This window comes from Myotis brandtii, unplaced genomic scaffold (genome assembly GCF_000412655.1).
Source record: "Myotis brandtii unplaced genomic scaffold, ASM41265v1 scaffold476, whole genome shotgun sequence".
NCBI classification, from domain to species: domain Eukaryota; kingdom Metazoa; phylum Chordata; class Mammalia; order Chiroptera; family Vespertilionidae; genus Myotis; species Myotis brandtii.
Window position 1 is genome coordinate 235435 of NW_005368188.1, and position 20199 is coordinate 255633.

At 41.8% G+C, this 20199-nt stretch overlaps 1 protein-coding gene across 1 annotated transcript; it reads left to right on the forward strand.

Annotated features, from left to right (window-relative positions):
* The first annotated feature begins 11258 nt into the window (after positions 1 to 11258).
* On the forward strand, positions 11259 to 19266 carry AICDA (activation-induced cytidine deaminase). Its single transcript, XM_005875980.1, has 5 exons — positions 11259 to 11266; positions 16143 to 16290; positions 18103 to 18373; positions 18647 to 18762; positions 19213 to 19266. Exons 1-5 carry the CDS (start codon positions 11259 to 11261, stop codon positions 19264 to 19266), a joined length of 597 nt encoding a protein of 198 aa, XP_005876042.1.
* The last annotated feature ends 933 nt before the right edge of the window (positions 19267 to 20199 follow it).

A 20199-nucleotide genomic window follows, 5' to 3' on the forward strand; every position in this document is an offset into this window, starting at 1 on the left:
AGGGCACATGCCCAGGTTGCAGGCTCAGTCCCCAGTAGGGGGTGTGCAGGAGGAAGCCGATCAATGATTCTCTCTCTTCATTGATGTTTCTAGCTCTCTCTCCCTCTCCCTTCCTCTCTGAAATCCATGAAAATATACTTAAAAAAAAAACAACTACTTTAAATGCACAGCCTTTAAAACCCCTCAAAACAAAGGTCCAGAGTGCACTCTCCCTCCCAGGAGCATGCCCATGCCTCCATGAAAATATACTTTAAAAAAAAACAACTACTTTAAGTGCACAGCCTTTAAAACTCCTCAAAACAAAGGTCTAGAGTGCACTCTCCCTCCCAGGAGCATGCCCATGCCTCTTCCCACAGGGGTGCATCCCCTAAACTCTATGGGACCCCACGAGGCCTGCAACCAGGGCAATGAACAATGACAGTTCATCCCAGGAAAACCCCCTGAACCTGTCCCCAAAGTCCCTTTATCTCTGGTGTTTTTTAAAAAATATTTTTAAATTTATTTCAGATAAGAAGGAAGAGAGAGACAGAAACATCAATAATGAGAATCATTGATTGGCTGCCTCCTGCATGCCCCCCACTGGGAATTGAGCCAGAAACCTGGGCATGTGCCCTGACCAGGAATCAAACCAGGACCTCCTGGTTCATATGTCAACAACTACCACTGAGCCAACCAGCCGGGCTTCTCTAATTTCTTAGTGAGCCAAAGCAGACCAGTCTAGACCAATGGTTGGCAAACTGTCGCTTGCGAGCCACATGCGGCTCTTTGGCCCCGTGGCATGGGCCACGAAGTTTCAATCGCACTGTACGTGCGCGCCCGCACGTGGTATTTTGTGGAAGAGCCACACTCAAGGGGCCAGTTTTCCGACCACTGGTCTAGACTCATTTCTCCAACCCTTTCTTATTTTGTGCCTCAAAAGTTTTACCTGGACTCCTGTTGTGAAATTTGTTCTGCAGGAAGTCAAGAACACACACCCTGGGAACCTACCAGCTGGCCCCAGGCAGACCCTCTCAGGGCCAGGTTCCATTTCCAGTAACAATTGCAGGTCCCTACTGGTCTAGTTTTTTTCCCTTGTTCCTCCCACAAAAAGATTTGAAAACCTTTTACTCTTTAAGGTATTAATGTTATCCTTTTTTTCTTATCAATGCAAATGACAGCCTTCTTAAGCAAGGAACTTAAAATTTGATGAGAAAGAATTACGTGAACCAAAACAATGGATTTTAAATGTTGGAATTAAAGGGTTTGGTTAAAAGTTAGGCAATTTGAATGCCTTCCCGATACCTTGAAGAGATAGCAGGCTTATCTGCCTACTATAAGATTCACCCTTATGTTCTCTTCCAAAATTGAATCGATCCTGCTCTGAGCCTAACTTTTTCCATAGTTCATGCTTATAATAGAAGAAAGTTCTCCTTGAATGAACAAGTAAGTTCTGGAAATTCAAGTGTGCTCTGCACTCTCTAAATATAGTTCCATGCACACTTTCTCTGAGTATCCTTTTGACTTACAGGCAGATGGTGCAAACCCCAGCTGGTCTCCCACTTCTGGACCTTATTTATGATGACATCAAGCACTATATGTTGCTAGCCACAAGCTCCACCCTCCTCTGCTTTACGTGCTGTGGCAAAAGTTGACTGTTTGACCAAATACTTTACACCCGGTCAGAAGGTGCAAGCAATTTGCAACCTCTAAGGTTCTCCCTTCCTTCGGTACTGCTGTAACACAGTGCAGAAAGAAATCAAAGAAGCAGAAAAGAAGATAGCAGAGTGCTAAACAAGAGGGATAAGGAGATGGGAGAGTGATGACAGGTGGCCATCAGGGCAGGGGAACCAGGAGGCTAGAAGTTGGGAATTCACAAATCTGTGTGGAAGAAGGGAACTTGGAAAGTGTGGTAAAGGGATCTGAGAGGTATGGAACCTTACTGGGTAGAATGGGAGGATATTGGGAGCACAGCAGAAGAGAGGCGGGGCTGTCCTTAGAGTTCTGTCAACTCAGGGAGGCAAAGATTTGGTTAAAAAATGCAACATCCCCCCAAAAATTGAAAATCCTTGTATCCTTTAGTGTTTCACCAACCAAACATCAGTGAAAGTGACTTGTTGAATTTCTCTGTGGTGGAGAAACAGGTGGCCACTGTGTGTGTGTGTTTTTTCTAAAGCCAGTCAAGCAAAGCCAGGAGCGTCAGTCAAATGACAACTTCTGGGCAGAACCTAAGTTGAAAAAACAAATGTTTATATAAATAGAGGTGCAAAGCTCCTATTTTCCTGTTGACAAATCAAGCTTCACTTCACTTCAAACCATCAAATTTTTTGAAAAATAGCTGATAATTGCTTTTTTTTTTTCCAATTTGTCCAATCACTCAGTAAGGTTCTAGTATTTTCCTAACCCAGGGGTCCTGCAGTTTTTTCTCCTTTTCTTTCTCTAGTGTTTTTCTCTTTCCTTTCCCTTTCCCTTTTCCTTTGTTTTGTTTGTTTACTTAGCCATACGTCTATTCTGTGTAGCGAGTACTTTATTAAATTTACAAAATAATTCATGAAGATTGAATTCAGAATGATCTCAAATTTGTGGGAGATTCACCTCCCCCAATAATTCCTTAATAAAAGATAATGATGAGCTTTGAGCAAATATATGGAAATATTATAATGGAAACAACCTGAATTGTATTTAAGGGATTGATGGCCATTGAGGTATCACCCTACATCATTGTCATTATATACTGTTCCCTATGTTGTTCTGGTCAAACACAGGAGTTACAATGAAGGGTAAATAAGAACTGCACAGGAAAACATTGCAACCATTTGTATAAAACTACATCCATATATGTATACATCCACTCTTGAAAATAGATGAGATTTTTGGGGAGAAGGGAGATAAAGTAATATTAATACAAATAAACTTATGAAATGTGTAATATTAGCATCAAAGTCAATAGTTATTGAAAACAGGAATTACTACAAAAATGTTCAGATAAAATTATAAATGACAGCTGCTTAATTGGTTTAGAGAAACCAATTTATTTGTTGAAAAGTAATCTCTAATTTCATTAAGGTTAAACCACTATGCTCTTTTATGTTGCCATTATCTTAGAGAAACTGAGATAGATCTGACATCCTATATAATAAAAGCCCAGTGACTGAATGATGGAACAACCAGAACGACCGCTCGACCAGACTCTATGATGCACACTGACCACTAGGGGGCAGAGGCTCAATATAGGAGTTGCCCCCAGGTGGTCAGTGCGCTACCACAGTGGGAGCACTGCTCAGCTGACCTTAATGAGTGGCTGCTCCCGCATCGGGTCGATCCCCGCAGGCCACGCCCCCCCACCAGTGCACAAATGTCGTGCACCAGGTCTCTATTAGTATAATAATTGATCATTAAGATATAATAATTCATAAATTCAATTATAAATTAAATCATAAAGCATAATTCATAAGAATTACTATGTGTTCTAATGACATAGAGCAGGGATAATTTCTCTCTTGCCACATAGAAACTAAAAAATATTATATAATTTATGCAAAGAACATCTAGACCTCAAATCAACATAACTCTAGGATAACAAAACATATTTATATCATCCTGTTCATCTTAATATAAAAGAATTGGTCCCCTGGCAGGGTAGCTTAGTTGGTTAGAACATTTTCCCCATATGCCAGGGTTTCAGGTTTGTTTCTCGGTCAGAGCACATACAAGAATTAATGAATGTATAAATAAGTGGAACAACAAATTGACCTCTCCCTCTCTCTAATAAATTTTAAAAGGATGTCTGTTCATTTCAGGGCCAATCCTGTCATAGCACTCACAAATTATGTGATATTAAGTGAATAACTTCTCTATTGTAAATTGCTGGCAACACATCTGTGATTCTGAGAATTAACAAGATCAGGTTTTCAAAGATTACACACCTGTAATATTATCTTATCTAATAAAAGAGAAACATGCAAACTGACCATAACTTTGCTACACTCACAAGCCACGCCCACCAGCCAATCAGAGTGACTATATGCAAATTAACCCAATCAAGATGGGCGGCCAGCAGCCACGGAGCTGGAGCAAGCAGGAGGCTTGGTTGCGCTGGTGATGGAGAAAGCCAAGCTTCCCGCCTGCCCTGGCTGGCTGTCGGCTCCACTCAAGGCAGCCATCAGCCCCTCACCCAGGATGGCCACACACTCATGGGGTCAGGGTCCCTGCTGGGGGGTTTGGCCAGCCTGCAAACGGCCCTCAGCCTCTCACCCAGGCTGGCCAGGCACCCCAATGGGGACCCACACCATGAAGGGGCTGTGGCCATTCTGAAAACTTCCATCAGCCACTCACCCAGACTGGCCAGGCACCCCAGCAGGAACCCCTCCCTGAAGGGGGTGTGGCCAGCCTAAAAACGGCCCTTAGCCCCTCACACAGGACACCCTTCAGGGCAAACTAGCCGGCCCCCACCCATGCACCAGGCCTCTATCCTATATAATAAAAGGGTAATATGCAAATTGACCCTAACAGCAGAACCACTGGGAATGACTGGTCACTATGACACACACTGACCACCAGGGGGCAGATGCTCAATGCAGGAGCTGCCCCCTGGTGGTCAGTGTGCTCCCACAGGGGGAGCTCTGCTCAGCCACAAGCCAGGCTGACAGCTGCCAGTACAGCAGTGGTGGTGGGAGCCTCTCTCTCCTCCTCAGCAGTGCTAAGGATGTCCGACTGCAGCTTAGGCCTGCTCCCCGCTGGCAAGTAGATATCCCCCGAGGGCTCCCGGGCTGCCAGAGGGATGTCTGACTGCCATCTTAGGCCCAATCCCCTGGGGAGCGGGCCTAAGCCAGCAGGTGGTCATCCCCCAAGGGGTCCCAGACTGCGAGAGGGACAGGTCGGGCTGAGGGACCCCCCCACCCCCGAGTGCACAAATTTTTGTGCACCGGGCCTCTAGTACAGTTAATAAAACTATAGGACATTTTTTTCTACTTAGGCTGACTGGTTTCTCTCTAACTGTTCTTGAATAGGTTGACTCTTCTATTTTTTCCCTTATAACAAAACAGAGGTGATTCTTGCTGGTTAACCAGTGAGTACACAGGTTTGCCTCTCCCACCTCTGCGGCAGCACTAAGGATGTCCGACTGATGGTGGGAGTACACAGGGGTGACAATACTAGTTTCTCTACAGTTCAAGGTTTCTAATTAAATTTTTTTCAGCATCCAGAAACTTTTTAATAACAGGGCAGAATCTGATTTAGTTTTTGTAGGTGCAGTTGGCCTGTCGGCCTCTGGCACACTTGAACTTGTGGCCCTTGGATGTCTGACAGGTTTCAGTCCCTTGAAGTCTCTGACTAATCAGGAATTCTTTTTTAATTGAGGTGAAATTCACATAATATAAATTAACCATACATTGTTGTATAACTACCACTTCCAAAACTTTATCACCCCCAAAGAAAACCCCTATCCATTAATGTATTCTCCCCTCCCTCCAGTCCCTGAGCAACCATCAATCTACTTTCTGCCTCTTTGGATTTAGCAATTCTGGCTATTTCATATAGAAGAAATCATATACTATGTGGCCTTTTGCCATAATCAAGATTTTTAAGATTATTTGTATGGGGCATAAATTACTAACTACAGAACATACCTTGGGTAATTGCCTCAATAGGGTGAACTTTAACTTACTTTTTTGATGCTGTAGCCATACCTCCTCTAAGGAACCTGGGGATGTTGTTCTAAAGTTACAAGGATGCATGGGAGGCAGGGCGATCTTATATAATAAAAGGCTAATATGCAAATCGACTGAACGACGGAACGTCCGGTTGCTATGACATGCACTGACCACCAGGGGGCAGATGCTCAACAGGAGTTGCCCCCTGGTGGTCAGTGAGCTCCCATAGAGGGAGTGCTGCTCAGCCAGAAGCCGGGTTCACCGCTGGTGAGTGCAGCTGCAGTGGCGGGAGCCTCTCCCACCTCTGCGGCAGCACTAAGGATGTCGATTGATGGTGGGAGCAGGCCTGAGCCATCAGTTGCACATCCCCCAAGGGCTCCCAGACTGCAAGAGGGCACAGGCTGGGCTGAGGCACCCCCCACCTCCAAGTGCAAGAGTTTCCTGCACCAGCTTCTAGTGTTGAATATATTAGCCAAAGTGCTGAGTGTTCTGAGCGGGTTAGTGGTGTTTTGTGTAATAGTGCTGAGGTAGTTGATACTTCCTGTCAACTTCTGGTAACAAAGTGAGGAGATCCTTACTGGTATTTTTAGCCAATGTGTGTGGATGGATGGGAGGGAAAAGAAATGGGCATCGAAGGACAGGAGGAGGAAACCCAGCTTAATTATGTATTAAAGAAATCGGGGCTGCTGATACAGTCAGGCACTTCCTGACAATGGGGACTCATTCTGAGAAAAGTGTTGTTAGATGATTTCATAGCCTGTACAGCATGTCACTATACAAAACAGTGCGAGATTAAATCAAGCACAAGAGAAAATGATGCAATTAAGAAATTCTGTAAACAGGAGACTGTATGAGCCTGCTAATGGTATAACTGGCATGCTGTTTACGGCAAACTTTTTTCATAAGTAGACAAAGTACACTCTAAAATAACAGTAGCCCAGCCAGTGTGGCTCAGTGGTTGAGCATTGACCAATGAACCAAGAGGTCACCAGCTGATTCCTGGTCAGGGTACATGCCCGGGTTGTGGGCTCGATCCCCAGTAGGAGGCGTGCAGTGCAGGGGACAGCTTATCAATGTTTCTATCTCTCTATCCTTCTCCCTTCCTCTCTCTCTAAAATCAATAAAAACATATAAAAAATAAGATAATGATAAAAGGTGTAGTATAGTAAATACAACCGGCAACATAATCATTATCAAGAGAACCTAGGAGGAAGAATTTGCCAATATGATGCCAGGACATCCTACAGCAGGGGGTTATCTGATTCCAATGACTGTTAGGGACTATTTAGACAGAAATATAGTGTGAGAACCTGAAAACTACTCACTCACAGTTTACTAATCAGAAAACTTTGAACCATGGGAACAGATAACTTGTTGGTGATCATAATTTATGTTTTAATGTCTGGTCTTCTAAATATAAGAGTTATTATAAGAGAGCTGGTGGGGTCCGGCCAGCCTGCCCCGATCGGGCCAATCAGGCTGGGCCGGCAGTGGGGATGGGCCACAGGTGGTTGGCTGGCTTTCCCCGCCCCCTGGTCGAACTCCTGGTCGAACTCCTGATCTGGGGGACAATTTTCATGTTAGCCTTTTATTATATAGCACACTTTGTGAAAACAGTTGTTTTTTATGGAATACCTTCCATGCACTAGTAAACATTTTGAGTCACTTGTTTGCATTACTTTTAACAATCCTGCAAGATAATTGTCTCAACTCTGAGCCTCAGTGCCTGAAAATTAGGATAATAATCCCTACCTGTTGGACTTAAAAGAGATAATAATACTCAATATGCTTAGCACAGAACCTGGCATAGTAAAGGTTAGCTGTGCCCTAACTGGTTTGACTCAGTGGATGGAGCGTCGGCCTGTGGACTGAAGGGTCCCAGGTTCGATTCCGGTCAAGGGCATGTACCTTGGCTGTGGGCACGTCATCAGTGGTGGGCTGCAGGAGGCAGCTGATCGATGTTTCTCTCTCATCGATGTTTCTAACGCTCTATCCCTCTCCCTTCTTCTCTGTGGAAAATCAATGAAATATATTTTTTTTAGAAAAAAGGTTAGCTGTAATTATATTTATTTGTTCACATTTTACACATGGTAAAAATAAAACCTACGCTATTAGGCAACACAGTCAAAGACACTGTGGTCGAGATAAAACTCAAGGGTTAATGTGCTTGGTTACAAAACCGAACTTTTCCCACTACCCTCTACTACATCTTGTATGTGCATGATAAATGAAACCTCTTTAGTTAATTTTCTCATCAAAAATAACTCTCTTTTTTTAGCCCTTTGCCCATGCTAAGCTTTTGATGAATGCTTGCTTAGTTGCTCTCTTAACCTCAATAAGTCCTAGGCAGCTGCATAGCAGAAGTTGAGTGAGTAATTCCTGTATATGATTAAAGGCCTGTCCCTCCACTTCTTCATACCCCAGTAATGTGGCTGGCAGTAAACTGAGAAAAACAAAAATCAGGAAAAGCAGAAGTTGAAGCACTCCAAAAATCAGACTTTCACCCACGCAGACTCTTTTTTGGGACTCTTTCAAAAACAACAAAGTATCATATTGAACAATCTACCTGGTGTCCAAAAATAGTGGGCTGGGGAGTCAATGTCTGAGCATCTTGGCTTTCAGACACAGGAATGTACACCCTGGAGGAGTCCCAGGGGGCCCTTCTGGACTCACAAACTGGCCATAGTGAAACCTCACCTTGTGTTTCTCGTGGTGAAAGTTAGCAGTGGTGAAGTCCAGATGTCCAAGGCTTACCTCAGCCACCAGAGGCACAATTTCCAAGTCAGGTGGCTTTTGCTAAAAATAAACTAACTAGGTTGTCCTGGGGTTTTTCAAGAGAAATTGGTAAGGGGAGAGGGTAGTTAGTGAGAAAAGTAACTTTTAAAAATAGCCGAGTGAAACCCTATAAAATTGTTTATTTCAAATACCCAGGAATGCAAAATGTTATTATAATTATAAAAGATGTACTTCTTCCTTTAAAAGAAGAAAAGTGAACAAGGGAATACAACTTTTGGAGAAATAAAAGTTACTTTCTTATGTTGGACAAGTTTTTTCTTTTTTAAATATATTTGTATTGATTTCAGAGAGGAAGGGAGAGGGAGAGATAGAAACATCAGTGATGAGAGACTCATCGATCAGCTGCCTCCTGCACGCCCCCTATAGGGGATTAAGCCCACAACCCGGGCGTGTACCCTGACCAGGAATCAAACTGTGACCTCTTGGTTCATAGGTTGACACTCAACCACTGAGCCAAATATTTTTTATAATAAAAAATACTGTTTTCTCCTAATCTTTGGACAATTTATGTTTTAGGATAGCATGAGACGTTTACCCTGGTTTTGACTAACTCCCAGATATGTTGCCAGGCATATGTCCGTCTCCAGACATGTATATCCTATTTAAAGAAGAACAGGGCTAGCTAAATAAACGCTAAGGTTCCTTCAACTTTGAGATGCTATGATTTTATGATTTTCAGATTTGTCTTTTATTAACATTTAATTCTTTTATATTGTCATTTAAGTATTGTCTATTTTTGTTGTTGTTATTCCTCACCTGAGGATATTTTCCATTGAATTTTAGAGAGAATAGAAGGGAGAGGGAGAGATGGAGAGAAACATCATCGATGTGAGAAGGACACATCAATTGGTTGCCTCCTGCATGCACCCTGTCCGGGGGTAGAGTTCAAGCCAGCAACTGAAGTAGGTGCCCTTGACCAGAATCAAACCCACAAAACTTCAGTCTGTGGGCTGATGCTCTATCCACTGAGCCAAACCGGTTAGGGTGATATTGTCTATTTTTAAAACTTTTAACAAAATTATAAATTCCTTGAAGAACTATAATGTGCAGCATTGTTCCCCTTCAAAGCTTAGCCTTACACTTTCTCATAATAGGTCATCAATAAATAGTAAATGAATGAATTTCAGTTTTCAAAGATGGTGTTTATTAATCACTTATAAAAGCACTTTCTGAATTGCCCCCAATGGGGTATAACATCAAAATAAACACAACAGAACTTTTTGCTTTCCAGAACCTTCATTTTCAAACACTAAATATCTAAAACATATATGTTGGGATCTTCTTTATGTAGTCTATGCACTAAAAGGTAAGATTTTCAAAAAAGAAGGTATTATACAAGAATGTATATTGAATATTTTGTGTGTGTTTATTAGATTTTTCCAACACCTTATAAAATCTACTTTATAAAATGGGATAAATAAATATCCACAGATAATTCTGCTTCAGAAACCAATTTGGAGAAATTAACTCAATAGCCACCTTTCTAATAGTCTCTCCCATACTGCCTGGTCTTATGCTTCCCAATATGCACCATTTTATTTCCTTTTGAGGTTCATGAGATTCATCATTGAACTGAAAGTTGAAGAAAACATTCCAGCTAAAGATGTGGCCAAAAGATACTTTTAATGTTTTTTTAATTGATTTTTAGATAGAGAAGAAGGGAGAGGGAGAGATGGAAACATCAATGAGAGAGAAATATTGTTCTGCTGCCTCCTGCATGCCCCCTACTGGGGATCAAGCGCACAACCCAGGCATGTGCCCTGACTGGGAATTGAACCAATGACCTCTTGGTGCCTGGGACGATGCTCAATCCACTGAGCCACACCAGCAGGGCCAGATGCTCTTTTGATAAAACAAAGAGCTTAAAGTCCATGTTTCTATTAGATTTAGATTTAATTACTTGCTTGACCAATTTCTAAATTTTTTGTGAGAGAAAAGTTAGATCTTGCATAAGCCATTTATTGAGTTTGCCTGATATATGCAGCCAATGTTTTGAAAGGTTTACTCTGATTGCTCTGTTGAAAATAGATAGTAACTGAAGAAGGATGGGAGAAGGAAGACCAGTTGGGAGGCTAAATGCAGTAATTCAGGTTGCTTGGGCCTAGAGATGGTGAAAAGTGGCCCACTTTGTAAGCAGAGTTGTTAACAAGATTTGCTAATAGATTGGGCATAGGATTTAAAAGGAATAGAGCAATCAAGCAAGACTGCCAGCCCTGGCTGGGTACCTCAGTTGGTTTAGAGCATCAGAGATTAGTGGTTTGGGAGGCAAAAATTTCTATGTCCTAAGTCCTACATAACTGAGTGAGCTTACTTAGTCACAAACCAGAACTATTAGTGGACTTCTCTATTGATTCAGAGACATTGTGTAACTAAATGAGGAAATAGATGATTTCAGCTCACAGAACACAAGATGCTATTTAAATGAACATTACTAGTATTATGCTTTCTAAATTAAAGATATTATTCAGTACCATAATTATAATTTACTAAGTGTCTACTGCTACTGTCTCCTGATCTGTTACCCGTGGAGCATGGACTGGGTTTTTAGAGAGGCAGACCAAAAGAAACCAACACATTAAGCAGAATGGCCCTCAATCATTTTACCCATGTGACTCTGCCTACGTCAGCCCCACCCATCTTCACTGGACCCAAACAGGAGGAAGGCCTTTGGGGTACCTGGTGGTGATGCTGTGGAGGGAGGAGCCCAAAATGGTAAGCTCAAATTTGAATGTGTAGGGCCAATGCATTGTCAGTCAGTGAAGCAACCGTGCTTGAGGCAAGCTTTCCTCGGCCTAAGACATTTGGGGAGCCAAGAAAGTCACTCTGGAATCCACTATGGACAGGTAAAAGGACAGTGCCTTTTGGGTAGCTTCATTGGCTTTTCTTCCAGAGCAAATCTGAGTAATGAGATTGGTACCTATCCTTTTCCTATCACTATCTGCTTTACAAGACCTGCCTGGTCAACATGCAGATTTATTTCTCTGGTCCTGTCTCATCTTCTGTTCAGATCTCTCTCTCTCTCTTCCATATTCAAAAGAACTTTTATGACCATGTGTTGACTTGTTCTGAGATTTTACTGCAGTTATAACTAGTTTGTGGTAATTATGTCAACATAGTAAATGGTTATAGACTCAAATCATGAAAAGAAAATAGCAATACTACGCTAAAACAGTAGTGGCAATTGTAGTAATTTTATAAGTATTCAACTATAAAAATCGCTTGAAGATAAACTTTCCTAGGGAGATTCTACTGAATAACTTAGTTACCTAGTGAGGAAATTATTTTTTAAATGCCAATATTCAAAATTAATTACTTAAAAGTCACTATGAGTGTGTATATAATAAGGAGGAAAATTCAGTCAAGTAAATTATTTAATGTTGTATGTCCAATTGTTAGGCAGTTAATGGCATTTTTACTACCTAGTCTTTCAATCTCTTTAGATGTGGCTGAACTTACTTCTTCTATGTGTATTCTGTAAGATTTTTCACAATGTCTTCGCATCCAGTTTATGTCAGTTAAGTTACTATCACAGAACTTAGTCTGTTCCCACTTTTATGATTATTACAAATGTTACGAGGATGATACCTAATCTATATACTTTATCTCAATTTACCTCTATTACAAAGAATGTACACAACACAATTAAGATTTTTAACGGCAGAGTAAGTGTTCTTCAGAAAATTTTCTTTCTTTCTTTTTTTTAACTCTCATCCAAGGATATTTTCTTCATTGATTTCCAGAGAGAGTGGAAGGGAGAGAGGAGGGGAGGAGAGACAGAGAGAGAGAGAAACATTGATGTGAAAGAGACACATTAGTTGCTTCTTGCATGCACCCCTACTGGGGCTGAGGAACCTGCAACTGAGGTATGTGCCCTGGCATGCTAACCATTGAGGGAACCAGCCTGGGCAGAAAATTTTCTTGAGAGCAAAATTGTTGAATGAATGTCTGCTCAGTTTCAGTGAAATTTTGAAAACTGATCTAAGGTACAGGTCAGAGGTAAAGGACTTAGTAGAGATACTTGTGTATAATGAAATGCAAAACAGTGGTAAAATCAGTAGTAGAAATTCAAAGAAAGACAAATTAAAAGGGAGAAAAAAATCAATTCAACAGGAGGAAAAGGGAAATATGTAATTATCATCCAGGAAAATAATATCTGCAGAGCCCATTAGTGACGGTACAGGGCAGGAGAGGAGGGCTTTGTCATGATTATTTTTAACCCGTCTGCCTCCAGGTTTGCACGGCTGGGGATGCAGCTAGTGTTCTGCCTGAGGGAGCACAGCTGTTCAAACAGCTGTCAATCTGGAGGCCTAAAAAACTGCCTCTGCAAAGTCCTTTGTGCCCAGAAAAGAAACCAAGAGACAAGGTGCTGGAAACAGGCTCCTAGCTACAGCTGAAGGGAAGTGATGGATCAAGAAAGTTAAATAGGTCATGATCATGCAATTCACTTCATTGTGATAGGTCACTTCTGACAGAAACAATAAAGAGCTATTGCATTTTCCTGTGGAGTGGGAAGTGAAAGTCCATCTGAATTCCCATACCTCTGTCATGTATTTTCTATAACTTTCAGAACACTTTGTCCGCATGGTAACGGGTCCCTGCCACACTGCCTTCGGTGCATGATATAGTTACCATACCCCTCCTCCTGCCCCACTGTAGCCTTTCTCCTCCACGCAGCCCAGAAGGGTAGGTTAAATGTAAAAGGAACTTATTAGTATGAGATGATGCTTTATCTATTTAAAACTGATTGGGCCTCAAAGAGAGGATTCTTTTTCTTTCTCTTCAGTATTTATTAAGCACTTATTATGTATTCAACTTATATATGCTATGGGTTATTATATGATAAGTATGTAACAACAGTAATAGTAATGATTATCATAATAAATCACTTTCATTTTAAATAAATCCAATTATTATCAGATCTTTGTTACCATCCATTTCAGATCCCTGCCAAATATGCATTTTTAAATCTAAAATAATATAACTGCCTGATTTTTCTATTGTTTGCCATACATAATGTGTATATTGGCGATAAATCTAGTTCTCTGCTGCGGGATTTAAAGAGTATTCCAATAAGCTCCATGTGTATGAATGAAGACATTTAAATTGTGACAGCTATAAAAAGCTCTTGTCTTTGTTTATTAACTTAATAAGATTGACAATTGAGTACTTAACTTTTAAATTCAGGGTCTACCACATGTACTACTTTATTAAAGTAAATATTCTCAACACATGTCCACACAAAGACTGGTATATGAATGTTTGCAGAAGCTTTATGCACAATAGCCCCAATGTAGAAACAATCCACAGGCCCATCAACAGGTGAATGAACCAACAAAATGGGCTATCTCCCTGTGATGGAATACCACTGTGCGCTGGAAAGGAGCAAACCACTGATACATGCAACATCATGAATTAATCTCAAAGTCATTAAGCCAAATGAAAGAAATCAGACACAAAGGAAGGGACAATGTACGCATCATATGAAATTCTGGGAAATGGAAAGTAATGTATAGTTACAGAAATCGGATTATCGGTTGCCTGTGGGAGAAGGGAAGAACCGATGGGAAAAAGAGAATGAGGAAACTTTGGGGGAGGGGTACCCTAGCAATGTTCTGGATCTTGGTTGTGGTAGCAGCTTGGGGTATTTACATCTACCAGTATTCATAGAACTGTACATTTTAAATGGGTGAAATATGTAAATTATACTTCAATGTAAAAAAAAAAAAGGAAAAAAAAGTTTCAATTCTCTTGCCAGCAAACGGTATTCAAATCCCTGGCTGGGTGTTTATTTTTACAAATTCTTTGCACTTCTGCTTAATGCCATTAGGTGGCAGCATTATTTTCACAAATTGGATAAATACATTTCTGAAAAAGATTAGGACAAAAACCAGACACTATTAGTACTTTGGGATCAACCACACTGTATTGCGCGTGTTATGTTCATAACTGCAAAGAATTTTGAGTTAGCAGAGAGTATTTCTACATATTCAATTCAATATAGTGCTTATGATATGCAAGACACTGTCCTAGGAACTAGGTAACAGAAAAAAGAACTGGTCCCTGTGTGTGAACACAGCATAATATTTAGATCACATTGCCAAGTTAAAAAAGCAGCAGAATACAAAATTACACATGAAATCAGTCTCATCAAAATCATGTATATGTAATCGTGCAAAAGACCAGAAGGAGAAACATAATTTTAACAGTAATTGTCATTAGACACTGATATTCCACATTGTAAAATTCTTTAATATTTTACATTTTATAACTTTCTACTTTTTTGTAGTATTCAAGGTGACAACCATCAAATATTGCTCTTATACTTTTAACTATATCATAAAGTGACACTTTCAAAACAGAGTCTAGCCTGGCTGGTTATCTCGGTGGTTGAGCATTGACCCATGAACCAGGAGTTCCAGGTTCGATTCCCGGTCAAGGCACATGCCTAGGTTTAGGGCTCAATAACCAGTAGGGGGCATACAATAAGCAGTGGATCAATGATTCTCTCTCATCATTCATGTTTCTATCTCTCTCCTTTCCTCTCTCTGAAATCAATAAAAACTATTTAAAAAAAAAACAGAATCTAATTGGAGAGACAGATATCAGCAAGCAATTGATAACAAAGGAGGAATGCTTTGATAGCAACAAGGTGGGGAACAATGGGGAACTGCAGAAGGGTTTCTTGTTATCATTTGATTTTTGCCTAGTAATCTTGGGATAGTGGTAGTAAGAAAGATCTTACTAGAACAGTTGAAACTGTGGCTTTGAAGGACATGTAGGTTTTGCCCAATAGAAAAGGGTATGGAAGCTCTTAGTCAGAGGAAGTGCCATCAGCAAGATGTCTAGAAATAAAGAGGAAAGGAGATTAGTGACCAGGGTCCTGCTGCACAAGGGGGCCTAACGTGGCGGGGGAAGGGGGAAAATACTAGGAAAGGCCAGAAATGTAGATTAATGTCCAGTGTAAAAACTGGCCTATAACATTAAAGAGTGTGGAGTTTATCCTGTGTGCCAAACAGAATCTGTGGTTCGGGGTGTTTCAGCATGGGAATGACATGGCCACACCTGGGCTTTGGTGAGATCACTCTGGTACAGCCTGGAAAATGTTCCTGTGGAGGGACTTGGAGGCAGAGAGGCCAGGGTAACAGATCAAGTGAAAGAAGATGAGGGGTTAGACTGATGTAGAGAACAGAGAATAGAGCAGGTACAAACTTAAGAAATATCTGAAGGTTTGAATCAATATATTTAGATCATTAAATATGAGGAGTGAAGAAGCAAAGATGATCCCAGTGAGATGGGGAAGTCAGAGGAGAGGCGGGACATGCAGGAAGAGGGCTGGTTAGGAATACTGTTTTGACCATCTTGAGTTTGAATTTTAGGTTAAGATTGCAAAGGAAACTTGAAAATATAATTATGGGACTGAGGAACAAGTCTGTCATTCCAAGTTATCAGCATCTAGAAGACAGCAGTGGGAGGGGATGGTCCTGTGAGCTCGAATGGCTTTGCAGTTCTTGCTCTCTCTCAACGGGCCTTACATACAAGCATGAGGAGTTTATGATGGATTCCAAGCTCAGTAGGTCTCAGGCTTCCAGTAAATGAAACAAGAGCATCTTCTCTGCTTTGGTCCAAGTAATTGCGGATCTTAAAACAGCTGAAGGAAAGCCTTAAGTGACCAGAGAATGAGCTGTACTCCTGCATTCTCTTCCCTCCTCTCTCCCACAGCCTCCTGATGAAGCAGAGGAAGTTCCTTTACCACTTCAAAAACGTCCGCTGGGCAAAGGGTCGCCATGAGACCTACTTGTGCTATGTGGTGAAGAGGCGAGACAGTGCCACCTCCTTTTCATTGGACTTTGGTCACCTTCGAAACAAGGTATCAATTAACATTTGCTTCCCAGACAATTAAAAGCTAACACTTTTAATTAGTGTGAGCACTTTTAGAGCCACCTAACCTGCTGACGGTACTACTTTTAGTCTGTTTTGCATTTGTCCCCACTAGATTCCTCAAATCTTTTTTTGTTTTCTTTTTTACATGTCCCTGTAACCATAATAGTTATGCCCCCAAAGATGTCATTTCATGATCTCTTCATCATGTCCGGCACATTAATGCCACACCGTCTTTCAATGCCAAGAATAACTGCCCCCAAACGTTCCTCCCCTAACCCCAGCATCCAAATTGCCTTTGAGATTAAGGAAGAAATCAAAGATAAGAGCCTTTTGATCTGGGGGGATATTATCAGCTCATTCAAGCTAAATTTTAAATGTGAAAAACAAATGGTGTCTCAAATTTTTTAAAATTAAGGGAGAAAATTTTACGAAAAATGATTGAGGACCAATTCTGTTTTCCAAATGATTTCTATTCTCTCCTGCTCACACGGAGCATAGGCCAGTGAGGACGTTGAGCATGGCACACCCCAGAAACAGGGAAGCCTCAACTGGTTGATTAAATCAATCTCTCAGCATCTAGAACATTTGAGAATTACATTTCCAAGGAAACTTCTTCACCCCAATCCCGATAGGTTCACATAATCTTCTACCAATGAATACTTCCTCCCTCGTAACAGCTGGTCTTGTTGGAGTCCCAGAGAAGAACCCATGGGTGGAATGGCACTGATTAGCACTTACTTTACTATTTAATTCTCTTTCCTCCCTTGATTATGTAAATTATCTCATCACAATTGTTTTACATTCTAATCTCTTCTATTTGGAGATGTGACTAACTATAGAAGGCTTTGTTGATACCAATCCTTTACTTCTCTCTCCTGTAATCCTTATAACACCAGCCCGGCCTATTTTATTTACTTTTTAAAATTACAATTTACTTACTTTATTTTAAACAATTTTATTTTAATCTTTATTATTGAAAGCATTACATATGTCCCCATTTTTCCCCCCTTTAACCCCTTCTATCCTGCACACACCTGCCCCAGCCCTTCACCAGGCTATTGTCTGTGTCCGTGGCTTATGCATATGTGCATACAAGTTTGTTGGTTAATCTTTTCTCACCAGCCCAGCCTATTTTACTGATAAGATTAGAAGATCCAAGAATTGGGTAACTTGTCTTACTCACATGAGGGGTAATAGAACCAAGGTCTTCAGACTCTGGGACTTACGACTTCTCTGCAATACTAAGTGGACTTGCTATGTCTCACTATTGCGGATATTATTACAATCACAGGGCTCATACAACGAGCAAACACATTATTTAATTTGCTCTTGCAACACTCACTGTCTGCCTCACCATAATCCATCTTACCTTTTCCAGCTGTTCAGCTCATATATTTCCCACCAAGTTGTCCTGTGTATTTCATGTGTGTGTGTGTGTACACTTCATGTGTGTGTTTGTAACATCACTAGACACTTACAAGCCATTTTCCTCCTCCTCAAAGGCACAACACGAACTTCACAAACACGAATTAAATCTCTACTGAGATGGTGGGTTGCTACTCCATTCAAACTCAACTCATTTGGTCCTCCCCACGCGACAGAAAACCCACAGCCTTTCCCCCTCTCTGCAGGGCCAAGCTCACCCCTGTGCTTTTTCGGGCAGTTGTGTAACCTCTCTGTGACCTAAGGACAAAACTGTAGACGCTCCAAAAAAGATCACCCTGGGAGGGAGGTGAGTTAATGCCTGCAAAGCTGTCAGCTCAGTAAACATGAGCCGAGTCCTCCGCTCTCTCCCCAGTCGGGTTGCCACGTGGAATTGCTCTTCCTGCGCTACATCTCCGACTGGGACCTGGACCCTGGCCGGTGCTATCGCGTCACCTGGTTCACCTCTTGGAGTCCCTGCTACGACTGTGCCCGGCACGTGGCTGACTTCCTGAGGGGGAACCCCAACCTCAGTCTTCGGATCTTCACCGCACGCCTCTACTTCTGCGAGGATTACAAGGCCGAGCCCGAGGGCCTGCGGAGGCTGCACCGCGCCGGGGCCCAAATCGCCATCATGACCTTCAAAGGTAGGAGGGGGACCCTTCTGCCCGGCTCAGGGCAGCAGCTGTAATCCAGGATGGCAATTCAGACTCAGATGAGTGAGGGGGAAACTCGAGGGACGGAAAATTGTACCAGGATTCTAGTTCACTTTAGGAGCCCAAAATTATCAGCTAGAATTGGAGGGAAAGAATGGATGGCTTGGACACAAGGATGAGAATTAAAAGGAGGCTGGGGATTTCTTGATTTCCTTTTGATTTGGGATCTGAGTATATTGGCCCCCCTCCCCCTTCCTTTTACAGATTACTTTTATTGCTGGAATACTTTTGTGGAAAATCGCGAAAGAACTTTCAGAGCCTGGGAAGGGCTGCATGAAAACTCAGTGCGTCTGTCCAGGCAGCTTCGACGCATCCTTCTGGTAAGGGGCTCCTGCGTTTCTCGTTTTCTTTCTTTCTCAGTCATCTTTTCCTGGAGCCATTTTCTTTGCTTCTGTTTCTTACATTTTCATGTGTGTGTATGTACACTTCATGTGGGCGTTTGTACATTTATCACTCTCTCCTTATTTTTCTTCTTATGAAAACCTTATATTCTCTGTGTGTTTTTTTAATTATTGTTGTCATTTCTCCTACCATTGAGTCTGCTCTTCTGTTTTACAATTCAGAGCCCTCTGCTAAGATGCCTCGCCCTTCCCTTCTCTTTCCTCACTCACGTGTCTTTGTTCTGTTAGACTCTCCTCAGCATTTATTTCCCTCCAGGCAAAAGTCCTTCCTCTCCTCTTCCTGGCTCCTCTTCCTCCTCCCTCCCAACTCAGTTTCTTCCAAAATGTCACAAAGTCATCCGCTCAGTTCATTTCTCTCTTTCTCTACAGCCCCTATATGAGGTTGATGACTTACGAGACGCATTTCGTACTTTGGGACTTTGATACCAGCCTCCGAGAATGTCAAGTACAATGAGATATCCCTGAAGATAGTGGATAAAAGAACAGTCCTTCGAGAATTCTCTTTCTTCAACTCTTAATGTTTTAGAGTTTAGAGACATAATATTCATATATCTGACTTTAAAAATATATATGTCTTGAAAATAGAGAAGGAATACAGGCCCAGCCGAGCAATGCTGCAACTGGTGCTGTTTCTAATGCAACTGTGTCCCCTACTGGGAAATGACAGAACTGCAGAGTCTGGGAGCACCTACCGTGTCAATATTCTATGACATGTTAGGCAAGGAGAGAGCAGAAGATAAATCCTTAAAAGCATGGTGAGAGGATAAAGTGTTTTCAGAATCAATATCCTTTTTCATTTGATTCATTCTGAGTTTTCAATGATATCAGATTTTTCCACTCTTTTCCTTTGGGGGGCACTTTCAAGGGAACAAGCTATTAGGCCATGATCTATAGAACCTCTTAATGAGAAGCTCTGGGTGATTGTAACTCCAAGCCATCTCCTTAAAGAATTAATACTCAAGCATGTGCTGTATGTTTTAATTGTCTGAGGCATATTTTTTATGTTTGCTTATAAGAGGATTTTTTTCTTGGTATGGAATATCATGGTCACCTTCAGGCTATCCTCCTATATAATAAAAGGCTAATATGCAAATCAACTGAACTGTGGAAGGACCGGTTGCTATGATACACCCTGACCTCCAGGGGGCAGATGCTCAACGCAGGAGCTGCCCCCTGGTGGTCAATGCACTCCCACAGGGGGAGCGCTGCTCAGCCAGAAGCTGGGCTCACAGCTGGCGAGTGCAGCAGCAATGGCGGGAGCCTCTCCTACCTCTGCAGCAGCACTAAGGACCCCTCGGGGGATGTCCGCTGCCGACTTTTTAAGAAGCTGGCAGTCGGACATCCCCCAAGGGGTCC